At 39.5% G+C, this 17,440-nt stretch overlaps 2 protein-coding genes across 3 annotated transcripts; both read left to right on the top strand.

Annotated features, from left to right (window-relative positions):
- Positions 1-2,642: 2,642 nt before the first annotated feature.
- LOC122980205 (cytokine-inducible SH2-containing protein-like) lies at positions 2,643-6,134 on the top strand. Of its 2 annotated transcripts, none has more exons than XM_044347980.1 (3): positions 2,643-3,002; positions 3,333-3,586; positions 3,872-6,134. In XM_044347980.1, the coding sequence occupies exons 2-3, from the start codon at positions 3,448-3,450 to the stop codon at positions 4,381-4,383; spliced, it is 651 nt and encodes a 216-aa protein (XP_044203915.1). In that variant the 5' UTR covers positions 2,643-3,002; positions 3,333-3,447; the 3' UTR covers positions 4,384-6,134. The 2 variants fall into 2 exon arrangements, with proteins under 2 accessions (XP_044203915.1, XP_044203914.1); XM_044347979.1 differs by having other exon boundaries at positions 2,644-3,002; positions 3,430-3,586.
- Positions 6,135-7,723: 1,589 nt separating this feature from the next.
- LOC122980204 (transforming protein RhoA) lies at positions 7,724-11,892 on the top strand. The gene is made up of 5 exons (XM_044347978.1): positions 7,724-7,851; positions 8,784-8,941; positions 10,377-10,497; positions 10,929-11,059; positions 11,153-11,892. Exons 2-5 carry the CDS (start codon positions 8,786-8,788, stop codon positions 11,324-11,326), a joined length of 582 nt encoding a protein of 193 aa, XP_044203913.1. The 5' UTR covers positions 7,724-7,851; positions 8,784-8,785; the 3' UTR covers positions 11,327-11,892.
- Positions 11,893-17,440: the final 5,548 nt, after the last annotated feature.

Raw genomic sequence — 17,440 nt, forward strand, 5'->3', positions numbered from 1 at the left:
AATGTGTAAAAAATGTAACTTGATGCATCAGATGGTTTGTTACACAGAGACATCTGAGGAGTCGTCCTTGGAAACTGTTTGGAAAAGGGAACGCAGTTTCAAAAAATACTTGGCAGGTGATTGGATGAACCATCTGTCTATCACCATCTTACCTTGTGAGGCAGCTGGATTCACAGCACTGATTGGTCCAAACCACCGGTGGTTCGGACACAAGCGCATAACTTGAAGCCTGACAAGATGGATTTTCGCGTGATCTTGTGATCTTACAAATCCAGTTGCCTCTCAAGATAATATAAAAATGAGGTACAAGACATGTAGTATATTTCTATGTGATGTGATAATGCAGCCATGGAAACACAGAGTCTCAGTGTAAACATCATATAGTTTGTAATAGTTTGAACGAGCTGCTACACAATGACACTGCCTCATAGTGTGCAACAAGAATGTTTTAACAACCTTAAAGCTACTCAGAGGGAAATTAAATGTGATATCTGGATGTTAAAGGGTTAAAAGTGTTATTTTCTTGATTGACTTACATTTGTCTATTACTGCCCCAGTTGAAGGCACTATTGTCCATCCATGTTGCCTTCTCCTGCCTCCGCTTTCCACTTTTGGGAATCAGTTGCTTCACTGTTTTTAATTCACTAATATTGATTAATCTATTTACAACCATTGGGAAATTTCTATGAATTTTCTGTTTTAGGGTGGATTATCCTTTATATTGCCTAGGAATAGGCCTATGCTGTGCCCATCCTTCACTCTTTACCACATGTAAATTCATCTACATCACTTCTCCAGTCACCTGATCAAGGTTTGACTACATTCAACTGAAAGCTGTTGTTTTACATGGTCCTACAATAAAATATTTTCTTTATTTTCTCGTGTCTGTATCCTCGTTTTTATTTGTGTTTGTGTGTGTGTGATATCCTACAGTCATGCTGGCCGGCAGCAGGGATCAGGGCTCGGTAGTAGAGGTCAATTTGTTGTGTGTTTTCCAGGAAGCCTCTCTACTCAGAAGCCTTCAGCTGCTCGTTATGCTGCCTTCATATCTCACGGGAAACATGGCTGATGTGAACAATTTTTCTCGGAAACACGGTTCAGAGCTGAATGGCAGCTTTCAAGAGGTCATTATCTTTGTACATGGGAAATGTGGGTGGATGGTGATGAATCTTGACTTCTGACAACTTACTGACTTCTGAAATGACACAGAGTAGCTGATTTTCAGGAGAACAAATTAACCTTTTGCACCACATTTTTCTTGATAATGATAATTACTGGTTGAAAGGTTTTGCTCAAAGCATGCTGGAGAGGACCGCAGAGAATTGGCCATAAAATGAATGAATGGATGTTAATATGTTATAGTGTTTGGTTTGCTGTGGGCTACAACATTAACTAAACGATACACATTAAGTGCATGGCTGTAGACTACAGACCAAAGGTCTAAATGAATAGTAAGTGATAAATCATGTTGAAAACTTACAAGTCTTACATAATATAATTAATGTAGTATTTACAGGGTTATGGGTAAAAATCGTAATTTCCATTGGACTTGAATGCAGCATCAAACACATTACTGCTGGCAGAAATAACACAAACATCACAGGAAGCAATGCTCTGTGCCTTCAACATAAAAGGTTGAAAATTCTTACATTACAAGTGATGAAAGAAATAATAAATAATAATCTGCCGTAAATTATAGATCAGAATAAAATTAAAATTATATTATACTATTATAAATCAGATTTGAAGATCCACAGGTATCTATTTTATTTGGAGACCCAAAGCGTTCAATATTACATTGTTAATAAGAAATCATGAAATAATAATCATGTAAATATGTACAAACATAGTTTATAACTATGACATATATTTTAATAATTATTGTGAAATGTTTCATCTTGCTTCTTTAGACAATAACAGAGTTTATGCTTATTTTCTTTCTCTTTTTTTTTTCTTTTTAAGCAGATATTATTTCAAAATGCTCTTTTCTAAAGCAATGTTTTCCAGTCCTGGTCCTGCATGTTTTAGATGTTTCCCTCTTCCAACACCCCTGATTCAAATGATCTGCTCATCATCAAGCTCCATTCATTTGAATCAGGTGTGTTGGAGCAGGGAAACATCTAAAACATGCAGGGCAGCGGTGCCCCAAACACTCATCTAAAGTCTGATTTTATTTCACAATGCCAACTTCATGTCCGTTTATCTGTCCGTTCATTCACACTGAAGTAACAGTCAAGACTTTGTGATGAAAAATGACATTTTATAAACATAATGAAATAAATTGTCTAAGTCTTAATAATCAGAACAACTTCACAGACTCAAAATGTTGAGGTGGGTTTGGTTGTAATGACCTCTGTATTTCAGAAATCCTGCATACGGTCCTGCTCTCAGCTATATGAGGCCATTTACAAACTTAGAAATCATTTCTCAAAGCAGGTTTAGGACTTATCTACAACACCTGTACTCCTCTCATGCAATGCAATTTTTATTATTCTTATTCTGCATTGCACAAGGATTGACTTCTTCTTCATGGAGTTGTACCATCAGTACGTTTCACTGTGAAATCTGAGCAGGAAGTGCAGTGTGTGGACAGTGTGCGTGTTGACGCAGCTCAGTGGAGCTGCTGGCTGCAGCCTGTCTGTCACTGCGGGCGCTGAAACACAAAACCTTTCTTGGAAACAGATTCCTGGAACCTCCGTCAGTACAAACTCAACTGATCTGTTTTCTGTGCTGCACTTTACTGAATAAAACGCAGCCGCTCCGCTTCTCGCTCACATTTTTACTTCAGCAGACCACCGGTGATATTCTTTCTCATTTTATTTGACTACAACAGATAGTGATTATGAATGTTTTATAGTTTTTGTTGCGCCTTTATCCGACACTATTCGCCCATGAAAATTAATTATTTACCGTGAGAAATTGCTGGATTTTTCTCTGGACTGTTTTTTTCAACTGCTTCTCAAACTGGTCGCAACTGGCCTCATGTTTTTCTGTAATCTAAGGTGAGAATATTTAAAAACAATCGCATAAATTAGATTTATTCTAGCATTTTTTATTAATACAAAAATACAGGAATTGTCTAGACAGCGAGCTTAAAGCTATATAAACTTTATTATTATGTAATTGTTGTTGTTTATTGTATGTATAGTTTTTGCTTCTGCCTCTTTTTTTGTTATTGTTTGGTTTTATAGTTTGTTTGCTAATTTTGGACAATGACAGTCTTGTCTCTCATTTTTGTAATAATTGTGATGGTTTCTCAAATAAAATTGTACAACCAAAATATGCATTTAAAGACTGATATGAAAACTTTTACCACTTACTTTATTTCACAGAGTTTTTGGAACAAAATACAGTATAAACTTGCACAAAAATCTTGCTTGACACATGTTGATAAATGTGGATGCACCAACATCAACGTTGTCCTGACAGGGCTTCTGTTAGTCAGAGATGGTTGCCCGGGCAGTGACCATTTTTCATCATGAGGAGCGAGGAGGTTCATGCTACCCACATCCCTCCCCTCCACCCTGGGACCCAGCAGAGGACCTCTGCTGCATCACCACCACCTTCCAGTATCTACAGACCTCAGGTACACCAGCAGCCTCTCTCATTTTGGCATTGCATTTCATTTCATTTAAATATAACATCTAGCTGTTTGAATCCAGCTCATATATGCATTATTTATTTGATTAAGAGACATTTATGAGCACATGATAAACATTTTGGAAGGTGATATTGTACTAAAGGCTTTGGGGGTGATATTGCAGAGGGAACTGGGGTGAAAAGAGGAATCATCCTAACAAGTGGATCTAGAACTAAATTAAAGTGAAAAATTAATTAAAAACTGATATCAAAACCATCTGTCTTATTGCAGGCTGGTACTGGGGTTCCATCTCAGCGAGTGAGGCTCGGGATGCTCTCCTGACAAAGTCTGAAGGCACGTTCCTGGTGCGGGACAGCAGCCACCCTCAGTACATGCTGGCCCTGTCAGTGAAGACCCGCTGTGGACCCACCAGTGTACGAATAGAGTACAACAGGGGTTCTTTCTGGCTGGACTCCCTCCTCCCCGGCCTGCCTCACCTGCAGTCCTTCCCTGATGTTCTCAGTCTGATACAGCACTACACTGGCTCAGGCCGCACACCACAGGACCAGGCGTCTAATGAGGACAACATCCACCCCAAAGCAAAGCCCAGCTCTGTCCAGTGCACAGCTAAGGACAGTGGCGTGCCTTTGAGGCTCATGCGCCCCCTTTGCAGACCTGAGGCCTTCCCTTCTTTGCAGCACCTGACACGCCTCACCATCAACAGACACACAAACTGCCCCGACCAGCTGCCACTCCCAAAGCGGCTCCTGCACTACCTGCAGGACTATCCTTTCCACATATGAGGGTCTCTATCTTTGCGGTGCAGGACACACAGACAAGAATATGGATCAGGGTCTCTCTCCATTACCACACAGACTGTGAATCTGGAACAGTCTGAGACCCCAGGCAGTAGAGAGCAACCCAGAGGGAGAATAGAGTAATGGTTTAATACACTTCACTGTGACCTCGCTGCTCATAAATGAGCTCAGCCTTGGTTTCCAAGAGGTGGAACAGAGCAGTGCTGAGAAAGCCTCTTATCAGGATTAGAGAACGAGCTGCAGTTATTAATACACTGCTGCCCCAACTGAGAGCAGGCCACCTTTCTGTCTCTCTCTACTTCAACCTGTCAATCTGAAGTATTAAAATAATTTCTCAGTCTGTAATTAAATAATCAGCAGCAGCATCGCTGAGACACTTTCCTCATTACAACCTTTATCAGCATGGTGAAAGCATAGAAGTGCACTATGTCTAACAGGAAGGCTAACAGAAGTAGCTGTAGCTGATGTTAATGTACAATGTATATGTCAGTTTTCTTCTGTCTTCCTTAATGCAGACTTAAAACAATATTATACCAACTGCATATGTCCACACATATGGAGTCATACAGGAAATACACAGATGGTTTACTGAAGTAAAAGTAGCAATACCACGATAGAAAAAATACCTTGTTTCAAGTTGGGCATTCAAAAGTAAAAATTAAAAAGTGCTTATAATGCAGAATGACCCCCTTCAGAGTTTTATATGATTATATATTTATTATTGGGCAGTAATTATAGATCTGTTATGTGTAAGCAGCTGGCTGGTTGAGTTGGAGCTATAAATATATATTTATATTCTGCTGGGTTTTCTATTTTACAACAATGCATCATATTGTATTTGCTGATCTTATATTTGTTAAATCTTAATCTGCAGAGTAACTAGTAACTATAGCTGTCATATACTGTTCATGTCAAAGAAACACAGAGGAGACAAAGTCTAAAGTAGCATACAGTTGAAACACTCAAGTAATGTACAACTACCTTACACGGCTGGATTAGCAGCCAGGCAAAGAGGAAAACTGCACAAGTGACTCAGACCTGTAAGATCCCCACAAGTTCCAGGTACACTGCCTGTAAGCTGGTTTGTGGTAATTTGATTAGTTGCAAATTTGTTGGAGAATTTTCACCACTAAAGTACATTAAGTACTAAGGTTCTGGGTGTTAGGTTTGACCCTCAGCTGACTTTTGATGATCATATAAGAGATCTATGCAAAACCTCTTTCTACCATCTCAAAAACATCTCTCAACTCCACCCCCCTCTCACCCTGTCAGATGAAGAGAAACTTGCCCATGCTTTTATCTCCTCAAGTAGTTACCTTGAGGAGATAAAGCCAATGAGCTCTTCACAGGGATCCCTGGCAGGAGCATCGAGAAGCTCCAGTACATTCAGAACACTGCTGCCAGGATCCAAAAACACAAACATAGAGCACCAACAACAATTCTGTTTTCATTGCACTGGCTCTCTGTCTCCTTCAGGATTCACTACAAAGTCCTGCTACTTACATACAAATCCATTAACGGACATGTGCCTCCCTTCCTACAGGAACTAATCACACCACAAACCTCCACTCACAGCCTCAGATCTGCCAGCAGCTTGCTCGTCCGGCCCCCAGTACTAAGCTCCGCACCACGGGGGATTGAGCGTTCCTAAACCATCTGAGGGCAGCACAGACCCTAGACTCTTTTAAAAAAAAAAAAAGGTCTCAAAACCTTTCCATTCAGGAAGGCTTTTTCATCTTAACTCATATTATTTTCTTTATGTTGTGTGTTCTATGTTATTAATACTGTAGCGCTTTGAGTTTCACTGAGAATGAAAAGTGCAGTACAAATTAAATGTATTATTATTATTATTATTATTTTAGTTGATACAAGCCTTTTTCACAGAAGACATTATGACATGTCCCAGGAAACGCACAGGTGTTAATAAAATCAACTATGGCTGAATTCCATTTAGCTGCTTCAGTGTTGTGACGTTTTGAGTCTTCAATAGAGCAGAGCTGTTGTTTATGTTATTTTTAACACCTGTGCTTTTCCTAACATAATGTATAAAAATGCCTGCTGTAAAAAAAAAAAAAAAAGTCTATTGTGCTGACATGATGCATAGTTCTAAATTAATTTGTGAGATAAACGACTGACCAATCAGTGGTCAGCAGTGTTTTCATGTCACCGTTTAGTATCAGCTCAGCTAAATAGAAAAGTTTTTTCACATGGCATGCTCTAAAAAGAGAAAAGTAGACAGTGAAAACACAGCTTTTAATCAAGAATGGACAGACTCTAGGGCTACTTCCACAGGCAGTTCAAAACCAGGATGTGTCATATAAGCACAAATCTTTTGAGCAAATATGCCAACTCAAATGATCCAAACTGAAGTCACAGAAAATAAACGATCTAAGAGCCTAATATGATTGATCCACTTTATTTTAGGATGCATTTTTTCAAAAGCTCTCTGTTATGTATTTTATTTTTAAATTCAGCCCTCATTATACTTGAAATGAGAAAAGATTCACTATTACAGGACTTAGCATCTGTTTATGTTTGTAATGTTCTTTCATGCTGTTGCTACTCATTCATATCTCACATCAACAGTATTTATTTTTCTATGCATTGAAGCAGCAATAACGGAGGCCAAGAAATCAGGTAGCACTGCATGAGTATATATAAGTTCCCGACCTAGGGGTCGGGCCCCTCCAAAGTGTCATCGGATACATCTGAGGGGTCATGAAGTGATTAATGGGAGAAGAAAAAACAAAGTTCTGATACATAAATCTGTTTTCAGTTTTTGGGTTTCTTTTTCTTTAATCTTTGATTTTTGGTGAAATATTGAATCATTTGAACATTTATTGAAATGAAACCATGTGAGAAAAGTACAACAGTAAAAAGTAAAAAGTACAACATTTCCCTTTGAAATGTAGTGGAGTGGAAGTATGAAGTTGCATAAAATGGAAATACTCAAGTAAAGTACAATTAGCTCAAAATTGTACTTAATTACAGTACTTGAGTAAATGTACTTAGTTACTTTCCACCACTGCATAGGGACCTGTGTAATTTACAGCAGGTCCTGACATATTCAAAACATATGTGCTGTAAATAATGTATAGAAGGGGCTTTAATCATGTAAGACAAAATATAAAAGCATAAATATTGTATGTTGAAGCATGCAACATAGAAATACTACCACTACTACTACTACTACTACTACTACTACAAATTATTATTATTATTATTATTATTATTATTATCATAATCATGATACTCATTATTATTATAATAAGATATTATATGATAAAGTCCATGTTTTAGTGTTGGTATAATAGTGTATTGTTATGCTCTCCCCACCCCCTCACTTCCCTCCTGTTAATCCTCCAGCAGCAGCAGCGCAGTCAGCCAGCAGCGACGGAGGCCAACAAAGCACTACTTGGAAGTCATTTGGACAAATTTTAAATCAATCACTGGGTGAGCATATGGTATTTACAAGTAAAGTGGAATTGCAGCACCGCGTCAGTGTGTTTTAGTGGTCATAACATCGCTACATATAGTTTGTTTACGTGTATTTTCTTCCGATATTCTGCTTACGCTAGCCAGCTAGCTAACATACCGATTGACTTCCGTTATGCTAAGCTAAGCTTGGGTAGCAAACCCCGGTTTGTGAAGTGAGCTTTGGCTCTTAAAAGGGAACCACACACACCACTGTGGCGTCAGGTTCATTATGTACACACACAGGTACACATGTATCCTACACCACCTTTGAATAATCAGATAAAAATGTAAATTTAGCGCACTAGCTACGTATCCGGCTAGCTGGTTAGCTACGGTAGCTAACGTTCAGTCTTTGGTAAACAGAACACCCTCCTAGCTCAATAAAATCTAGGTCAGACATCACTGCAGTTATTCTTAATCATATTGTTGACACCGGCTATCAACATATTACATTTATTGTTTTTTTGGGACGATGTGAGACCAAATAAAGGGAAGACTTTGTCAAGCTTGATACCGGGGTGGGTCAGAAACACTGGAGCGGAAATGTATCATCATGGAAGAAGGTTGCTAATTTGCCTTAAAATACAAGACAAAGTCAACTAAAGACTGTCAGCCTTGTATAAAACCTGCTGTGTAGTTGACAGACTGACCATAAATATCCGTGATGATGCTGATGTTGCTACAGAAGGCTAAATTGTTAGCCTCGGGTGTTGGTTTCAGACGGGTTTGGCGTTGTGTCAACACAGCTGAAGGTTACTGGCCTCTCATCGTTTCTCACAGGGGTAGTAGTGCTGGTGCTGGTAGTAGTTGCATAATCCTTGAATGCAATAAAAAAATGGCCCTGCAGTTGTTTTAGATAAAGTGTTCCTATGTCGTAACCTCTGCTGTTTTCTGTCTCTTGTCTGTAGCTATGGCAGCAATCAGGAAAAAGCTGGTCATAGTGGGAGATGGAGCCTGTGGGAAGACCTGCCTGCTCATCGTGTTCAGCAAGGACCAGTTTCCAGAGGTCTATGTGCCCACAGTGTTTGAGAACTACGTTGCTGACATTGAAGTTGATAGCAAACAGGTATGAGAAATTTTGCTCTTCTCACATTTCAGACCAGGAATCAGCGTTGTATAACTTAATATCTGATTACAACAAGAGCTGATTGCTGGTTGTATTTTCTTTTCCACCCGCTTTCATAAACAGTGTTACGTACAGGTTATATACTGTATGATCCACTGATGTGATTAATAGGAATAAAGCTTGAGGATTTCAATTGATTTAAGACTTGTGGAACATGGGGACATTTTAACCTACTATATGTATAAGTAACATGTAACCTGTTTTTTTTTTTACTGTTCAATATTAACTCAACACTCTTTGCAAACTTCACACCTTTGCGTTTGTATCCTGTTTACTGTTCACTGAAAAGGTTTCCCCTGTATATTAATTCCTTTTGTATCTTTCTGAAGATTGTTGTATTCTCTGTAAGTACACCAAGAGGCACTAAACTGGAGTCAAATTCCTTGTATGCATAAACATAATCGGCCAATTAAGATGATTCTGATTGTGAATAAGTATTTAACAATACATGTATCAGTTTAAACCCAGATACGTTTTTACTTTGGGTAAACTTTTAAATAACCGGGTTCCTTAGGGCTGAAAAAACAAATGTGTGTTTGTTACTCTTAGATTTTTTTTATCTAATTTTTTAAGTTAGTTTATTGTAAATTTGTTTTTTGTCAGGGTCTTTTAAACCTGACTGATTGAACCACGCAATAATTCCAACATGCATGTACCTTGTGCCTGTGCAGATGGCAGTAAAATCTCTTGAATAATTACAAATTAAGGTTGTTTTAAAAGGTTTTAAAAATTCATATATGGCCATAAGTGTTTAATTAGAAAATAACACTCACATTAATCAAGCTTTACTGTCTGTGTCTCTGTTTTTGCCCAAAATTGAGGTCTAAACATCATTTCAATAGTGAAACTGTTATGACACTGGAGATTTATCTTTATATCATGATAATTGATATTCCAGTCTTCAGTAACCAAAGGAGGCATAGACAGTTATTGCAGGAGTGAGTGACTTTGGACAGTATGGGGCCTTGGTTAAAGAAATTAAAGAACTCCACAGATTTTACTCCTCAAAGTCTATTTACATGTCTTGAGTACATCTGCATATGTGAAAAATACAATTGTCTCAAGTGATGTCTCTAACGCTGGTTTGGGATGAAGGCTACAAGTTTGAAAATGAAAACATTTGTTTTGACAAGGAAGTGTAATGTGTGGAATTTATAATTTTTTGTTTGTCTTGTAAGTGAATGTACTGCTTTATATAAAATCGTTCATGTCAGTCATATAAAATGGATGATTTATGTGCTTTATGTATAATACCTAAGAATTCCTGAATAAGAGGATATTGGTGTGTATGCACTCAGTAAGTCAGTCTAATGTCAAAACTCCCTGAACACAGTTCAGCTTCATGTGGTTGATAACTTGTGAACTATTCCCGCAGGTCGAGTTAGCACTCTGGGATACAGCAGGTCAAGAAGACTACGACAGACTGCGCCCACTCTCTTATCCAGACACTGATGTCATTCTCATGTGCTTCTCCATTGACAGTCCCGACAGTCTCGGTAAGTGAAACCAGAGACCTCTGACAGTGTGTGTCAGTGTCTGTGTTACATTTTTTTTCTCTGATACAAGTTAATGTCATCTGAATTCAGGCAAAGGTTTTGTGTTAAAAACAGCTTTAATAATTTAATGCAAAGAACCAGCCACACACAAAATAACTGAACATCTGTTGGACACGGAGAAGTATATTCACATGCTCCTCCTCGGGTACATGTTATCCCACCACGTGTCTGTTTGCTCTCCGCTATAAATCACAACTGTGCACACTTACCAAGGCATTTATTGTATAATGAAATTTGTCAGGACTCTGTGCAACATTCTTAATTCCCGATTAATTACTCAACTAAGATAAATCATTTCACACTACATATATCATGCACACTACAGCTGTGTCTGTGCTCTGACTGATGGTGTCTTTTGTCTCCTTATTTAGAGAACATCCCTGAGAAGTGGACTCCTGAGGTGAAACACTTCTGCCCTAATGTTCCCATTATACTGGTGGGAAATAAAAAGGACCTGCGCAACGATGAGCACACCAGAAGAGAGCTTGCCAAAATGAAGCAGGTAAAAATGTTAAAACAAACACACACACACTCACACTCAGTTTCCTAGTAATGAATGCATGTTTCCTAACACTTGTCTGGACCTTTTCTGTAGGAACCTGTGAAACCAGAGGATGGACGGGACATGGCTAACAGGATTGGTGCCTTTGGATACATGGAGTGCTCTGCAAAAACAAAGGATGGTGTGAGGGAAGTCTTCGAGATGGCCACCAGGGCTGCACTACAAGCCCGGCGGGGAAAGAAGAGCAGTAAATGCGTCCTACTGTAAACGGGGGCATGAGGACTGCTTCCTACAGGGGGAAAGAAGGAGCATTAGGTCAAATCCCCCCAAACACACCCACACAAAAGACTGTTCTCCCCAGTTTTTACTAAAGGTGTAATGCTTTTACTTTTTTTGTCTTAAGCAAAAGTAGTCAGGTTCTGTCAGTATTCAATTTTGAGGTTATGGAAAATACTTTTTTGTACTTTAACATGAGTAAATCTGCCATAATGAAATCTCCTTTATCAACATGTACTATGTAATCAGAGAAGTCAGCCAGGGGACCTGTTGTGTCATACCTGCCAACTACAGTTAAGTGCTTAAGCCCTGCCTGCTGATCTGAGGAATGTTTCCACAGCCAACTAGGGTGAAGTACCTATACACTGTGACCCGTAGTCCTTTAATTATTTCAACAAACAGATGCACACGTGAAGTCAAAAATTTGTTTGTGTGCTTCATATACAAATCCTACGTGCATTATGATCACATGCACAGTATGAGACTGGAAACGCATTTTGTTAAAACGCAAATGGAAACTTAGTGTTTTGTGTAATAAATTACTTTGTAAGAAGCTTGATAATTTGCATCATTTGCTTGAAAAACACTGACGAGCACTTACGCCACTGAATCATAGTCCTGCTTGGATACAAAATGAAAGATTTTAGGTAGGGAAAGTTACTTTGAAGATAAAACTTTGCATGCACAGGCATTTTGTCTTTTGCATATCCTTGAATTACAAATATACCAGAGCTGTGTCTGAAATCAGCCCCTCCTTCACTCATTTACCTTTCCCTGCATAATGTACTCAGTGGTGAGCAGTAAATAGAGACTTTGGACATCTATGAATCATTTTGCATAATCCCTGACAGGTGTAATGTTGTATTAAAGTCATTTTCTAGAAAATCCAACACATTGCACTGTGAGATTGTTAGAAGAAAGTCGTGGACGTGCCACAGACACTATTTTGTCATTACACCGTGAAATCTCAATGGGAACTACAGTATATAGAGTGTTTATTTCATACTGACACACTCTCTCACGATCAAATAAAACGGTGTAAAGTAAATGTAATGTGCTGTATAATTATTAGGGAGTGACTTCAGACACAGCCTGAGTCTCAGTCAGACTTGGGGTCAGGGTGGTGGTTCAGTAACAGAACAAGCTCAAGGACAGATAAGCTGGACTGAGCACTGGTCAGCCTCTATACTTCCAGGCCATCTTTCACCCTGATTGGAAACACGAGGCAAAAAGTCTGATAGGTCTGAATTTGATAGACAAAAAGCGCTTTATTCAACATAAAATGCATGCAAACAAATACAAATTGCAGATACCCAGGTCTTTGGTGTTGGTTTTTGACCAAACAAAGTGGTTTGAAAAAAACAAAGACAGTCATTTATCACTTTTTCAAATGAAAACTGAATTAAACTCTAAGATGTTTATACATCACCTCAAGTCATTAATTTATGAATAAATACCTGATGAGACAGGCAACGTAATGTTTTAAAAATAGATAAACAGTGTTCCTTCATTGTTGCTGACAGGGAGGAGATCCAGGATTTATGAACAAACAACCTACGTTTCACATAAGAACCATAAGTTTAGTGTCAGAAGCATCAAGACTTAAGCAAGTTTTATTTAGTAAAAAATGACACCACAGTAATGTTGTGTTGCTCAAGGTGAGCAACAAAATATCAAGTGAGAACACAGCGGTTTTGTGTGTGTGGATGAACTTCTGAAAAGGTCACAGCTGATAACATTTGGTTTAAGGCAACAACTGAGGACTTCCACCTGTGTCTAACAGTACATCAACAGAGTGGTTACAGTGTGATATCCTTTTATACACACATTTATTTACAGGATGATAAAACTCCAAATACGTTCAAGTGCATTTTAACATTGATGGATGTTGGATTAAACCTATTATTGTACCTAGTAGAGCAAAACACATTGCCAGGGAGAGTCACTTTAATCCTGTACAGTTTACAATCCACTGTAGACAAAAAAAGCTGCGCAATAAGTCTCTCTTCTCTGATAGACGGATACGACCAGACATCAGAAACTTGTGATGATCATCAGTTGACTAAACACCGATTGCATTTTCTTGGATTTTTGTCGATTCTGATTTTCTTTATAAGAACTAAATACTTTTTTTGGACTTAAAAGTATTACAAATTGCGAGCTTTGTGACTTCTTCACTCACCATACCAACGGCGATGTGTGTGTGTTGCTGTAATGTCTATGCGCTGTGTGCGCGACTGCAGGGTGTGTGTGTGTGTGTGTGTGTGTGTGTGTGTGTGTGTGTGTGTGTGTGTGTGTGTGTGTGTGTGTGTGTGTGTACAGTCTGTCCGCAGCTGCTGCTGTGTGCGTGAAATGAATCATAGTGTGGCTATGTGAAAATTTGACCGGCAAAAATTCGGATATATAAAACCTCTTTATTAATTAACAAGTTCGAGTCCTCGTCTTCAACTTCCGAGTCCGAATGCAGTCAATACTCAAGTCCAAGTCCGAGTCCGACTCATCAGTGCGCAAGTCGGACTCGAGATCGAGTCCTGGACTCGAGAACTCCAACACTAAGCTACAAAAAGCAATGGGAAGTAAAAAAGACGTGGGTTAAGCCCGTCAGCAGTGACTCAATGAAAGCCTTCTGTACTTTCTGTAGCAGGGAATTTTCGGTTGGCCATGGAGGTGAGAATGACCCGACTCAGCATGCGTCCACAGAAATGCACAAGAAGGCCACACCAGCTAAAGGTGCAAGCAATATCGGTGCATTCCTCGTGGCATCTACTGTGGAAAATGACAAAATTGCGGCAAGTGAACCATGGACTCAGCTACAACAGCACCAACTGTCTTGTTAAACTCAACGGTGCTTTGTTTCATGACTCAGATGTTGTGAAGAAGATGCATTTAGGAAGAACGAAATCTGAGATCATCACAATGAATGTTTTAGGACCAAAGACTGTGCAGGATATTCTGGATTATCTGTCCCCGACTGAAGGTGAGTGTGTTTTACGCCTGGGACACAGTCTGCTTGAGCAGTGCGTGTGTGTCGCGGAACCTCTTGCTTTTCAGCAGCTGCGCGTCTCAACTGCGCCTCATATAGAGATTTGGGGTCTCGCCCATTTCTCCGCGTGACGCGTGCGGTTCTCAGCAAAAATAGACAGAAAAAATGATCTGTTGACAGTCATATTAACATCATACCAGCAACATTACACCTTTCACTATGTTTTCAATGTCTATATCTGTAGCCTGTCAGCCTGTGCGGTGCAGGAAGCCTCTCTGGCGGGGAACTCGAGCTTCTTTTCTCGGCCCCTGCTCGCTTTCCGTGATATTAACTCAAACCGGGGCTCCTGCATGTTGTTTCACCTGCTTCCAGGCAGAGATTTGGTGTTGTCATTTTCCTTAATTGTTGTCAGTTTCCTTCCCGACAGTTAGTTTTGAGGTTTGTTTATCGGAGTGGTTGGCTCGTTTGGTGTCGTCAGGAGGGATTTTCTTCACTTGGGGAGGTGACAGCAGGGTTTAACTAGTGAAATGATTAATATAATGAATTTTAAAAACCGTCCTTTGTGAGGAGTGTATGTGGCTGACACAGAAGTATCCCCAACTAGACCCCACCATGCCCATCAGAAAGAAAGCCGCTTTCACCTCACATATGATTTATTTATTTTTAACAATTAAGCATACGCTTCTTAATCTTTTTCTGACTAAACTAAATACAAATGAAATTTATAATTAAATGATACGAAACATGCTATCATTGATGGCCATTATCAAAGCCAAACTCTATGTAGACAGATAGAGCTGGCAGCAGAAGCGCCGCAGCAGCAACGCTGTCTATGTGGCTGCTGCAAGCGCGCGAGACGCAGCAGTTCTGCGACGCACACGCACTGCTGAGGTTCACGCAGGCTGTGTGTCTCAGGCGTCAAACAAGGGAAATAGAAAAATGTGTCCAGTGTGCGTGAGATATTTTTCTGTCTGATAGGGTGCAGTGCAAGTTACTGAACTTTTACGCAGTGATAAAACTGCATCCACAGCCACTTCTCAGTGTCTGCTTCCTGAAGAGAGGAACTGCGTGCATTTGTTTGTTGCCTTTGTTGACACTGAATGGCGTGAAATTCTGCGTTATGTTTGCATGCGATGGCTGTCTCTTCATCCAGCTGTTCATCTGCTGCAGAGCTGGCCAGTTCTCACCTCATACTTAAGGTCCCTTGGGGAGACCTGTCCTGTGGCACTGAAGAGGATTTTTGAGGACGAAGAGAACTGGAACTGCTTAGATTTATCTGTGCTGTTTCCACAACGTGGGGTGTGTTTTTGACACACTCGTTAGGAAGCTGAAGGAAACAACGCTCTACATCACAGATGTTTACCGAGGAGGTGGGAAAATTCAAAGTGAAGATGCTTTAGCGGAAACAAGACAGCTTTTTTGGATACCAGAGCAAGCAGCTGATGAACAAACAAGTGTCAGCACAAAGATCAAAGCGGCAAAAGGACTTTCTGAAGTTCTATGACTCTGTCATTGCATACATTGACAAGTGGTTTGATTTCTCATCAGAAAATGTGATGATGAAACTGAAACTGATCGGCCTACACGAGGAGCTCTCCTTCACTGACATGGAGCAGTTGGTGGCTGCCCTCAAAATGACAGAGACAGTCAGTATGGACCAACTCTATGAAGAGTTTTGTGCTAGCCGGAAGGAAATACAGAAAGCCAGACAGGATACCACAAAATACACCAATGAGAAGTGAGTGGCAGTTTTCCAAAACATAGGGAAAGCCAACTTAATCAACATGTTCAGGATTGTCTAATTTTTCCGCAGTGTGCCAGGCTCAAATGCCTTTGTAGAGGGGATTTTCTCTTTGATTGCCATTAAATGGTTAGACTCAAGAAACAGATGCAGCACAGAGCTGATTAAAAATGAACTTCAAATATCTGTGAACTATGACTTTTCATGTAAGGACTTTTATCTGGCTGCACAAAAGGACAAAAGACTGCTTGAATCGGTCAAGAGCAGCAAAAAATATCCATGGAAAAAGTAGACTTGGTGAGCAGAGGCATGTCCCTCTTTTCCTCTTTTGCATTAAATGTTTTTTGTTGTTGTTGTGAGGGTCCAATTTATATAGTTACTTACTTACTTATATAGTTTTAGTGAATAAGAATATGAAGCATTCATTCCCCACCACTGTTTGTGTACACAGAGGGTGTCCTTTCTGTGAGTCTCGGCTGTTTGATTCCTCTGCAAAACTACAGCATACAGAAGCTATTGTTACTTCTTGTTTGTCACTTGTAGGATTAACAAGAAGGGGATAATGTTTTCTAACCTACAGTGCAAGAGTCACAAGTGTTTTGACTTAGACTTATAGTAAAGGTAATAGGTAATGGTTAAAATAAAGGACTGTCTTAAAGGTACGTGCTGTAAATTAACAAACTATTATTAAACCTACCACATGTTGCCAAGGCATGAGAGTTGTGTATTAATCTTTAATTTGACTGTAAGAGATTAGCTATTATTATGACAAATGGTTTAAAACAATACACTGTATATTCACACAACACCATGCCCACAGTGCCACAGCATGCCAACTTTTGTCCTTTGTTTGGTAGTGAAAAAGTTGGCAACCCTAGATGTCACTAACACTGGTTTGGGATGAAGGCTACAAGTTTGAAAATGAAATCATTTGTTTTGACAAGGAAGTATAATGTGTGGAATTTATAATTTTTTGTTTGTCTTGTAAGTGAATGTACTGCTTTATATAAAATCGTTCATGTCAGTCATATAAATTGGATGATTTATGTGCTTTAAGTATAATACTTAAGAATTCCTGAATAAGAGGATATTGGTGTGTATGCACTCAGTAAGTCAGTCTAATGTCAAAACTCCCTGAACACAGTTCAGCTTCATGTGGTTGATAACTTGTAAACTATTCCCACAGGTCGAGTTAGCACTCTGGGATACAGCAGGTCAAGAAGACTACGACAGACTGCGCCCACTCTCTTATCCAGACACTGATGTCATTCTCATGTGCTTCTCCATTGACAGTCCTGACAGTCTCGGTAAGTGAAACCAGAGACCTCTGACAGTGTGTGTCAGTGTCTGTGTTACATTTTTATCTGATACAAGTTAATGT

The sequence above is a fragment of the Thunnus albacares genome, chromosome 4, assembly GCF_914725855.1.
Source record: "Thunnus albacares chromosome 4, fThuAlb1.1, whole genome shotgun sequence".
NCBI classification, from domain to species: Eukaryota; Metazoa; Chordata; class Actinopteri; order Scombriformes; family Scombridae; genus Thunnus; species Thunnus albacares.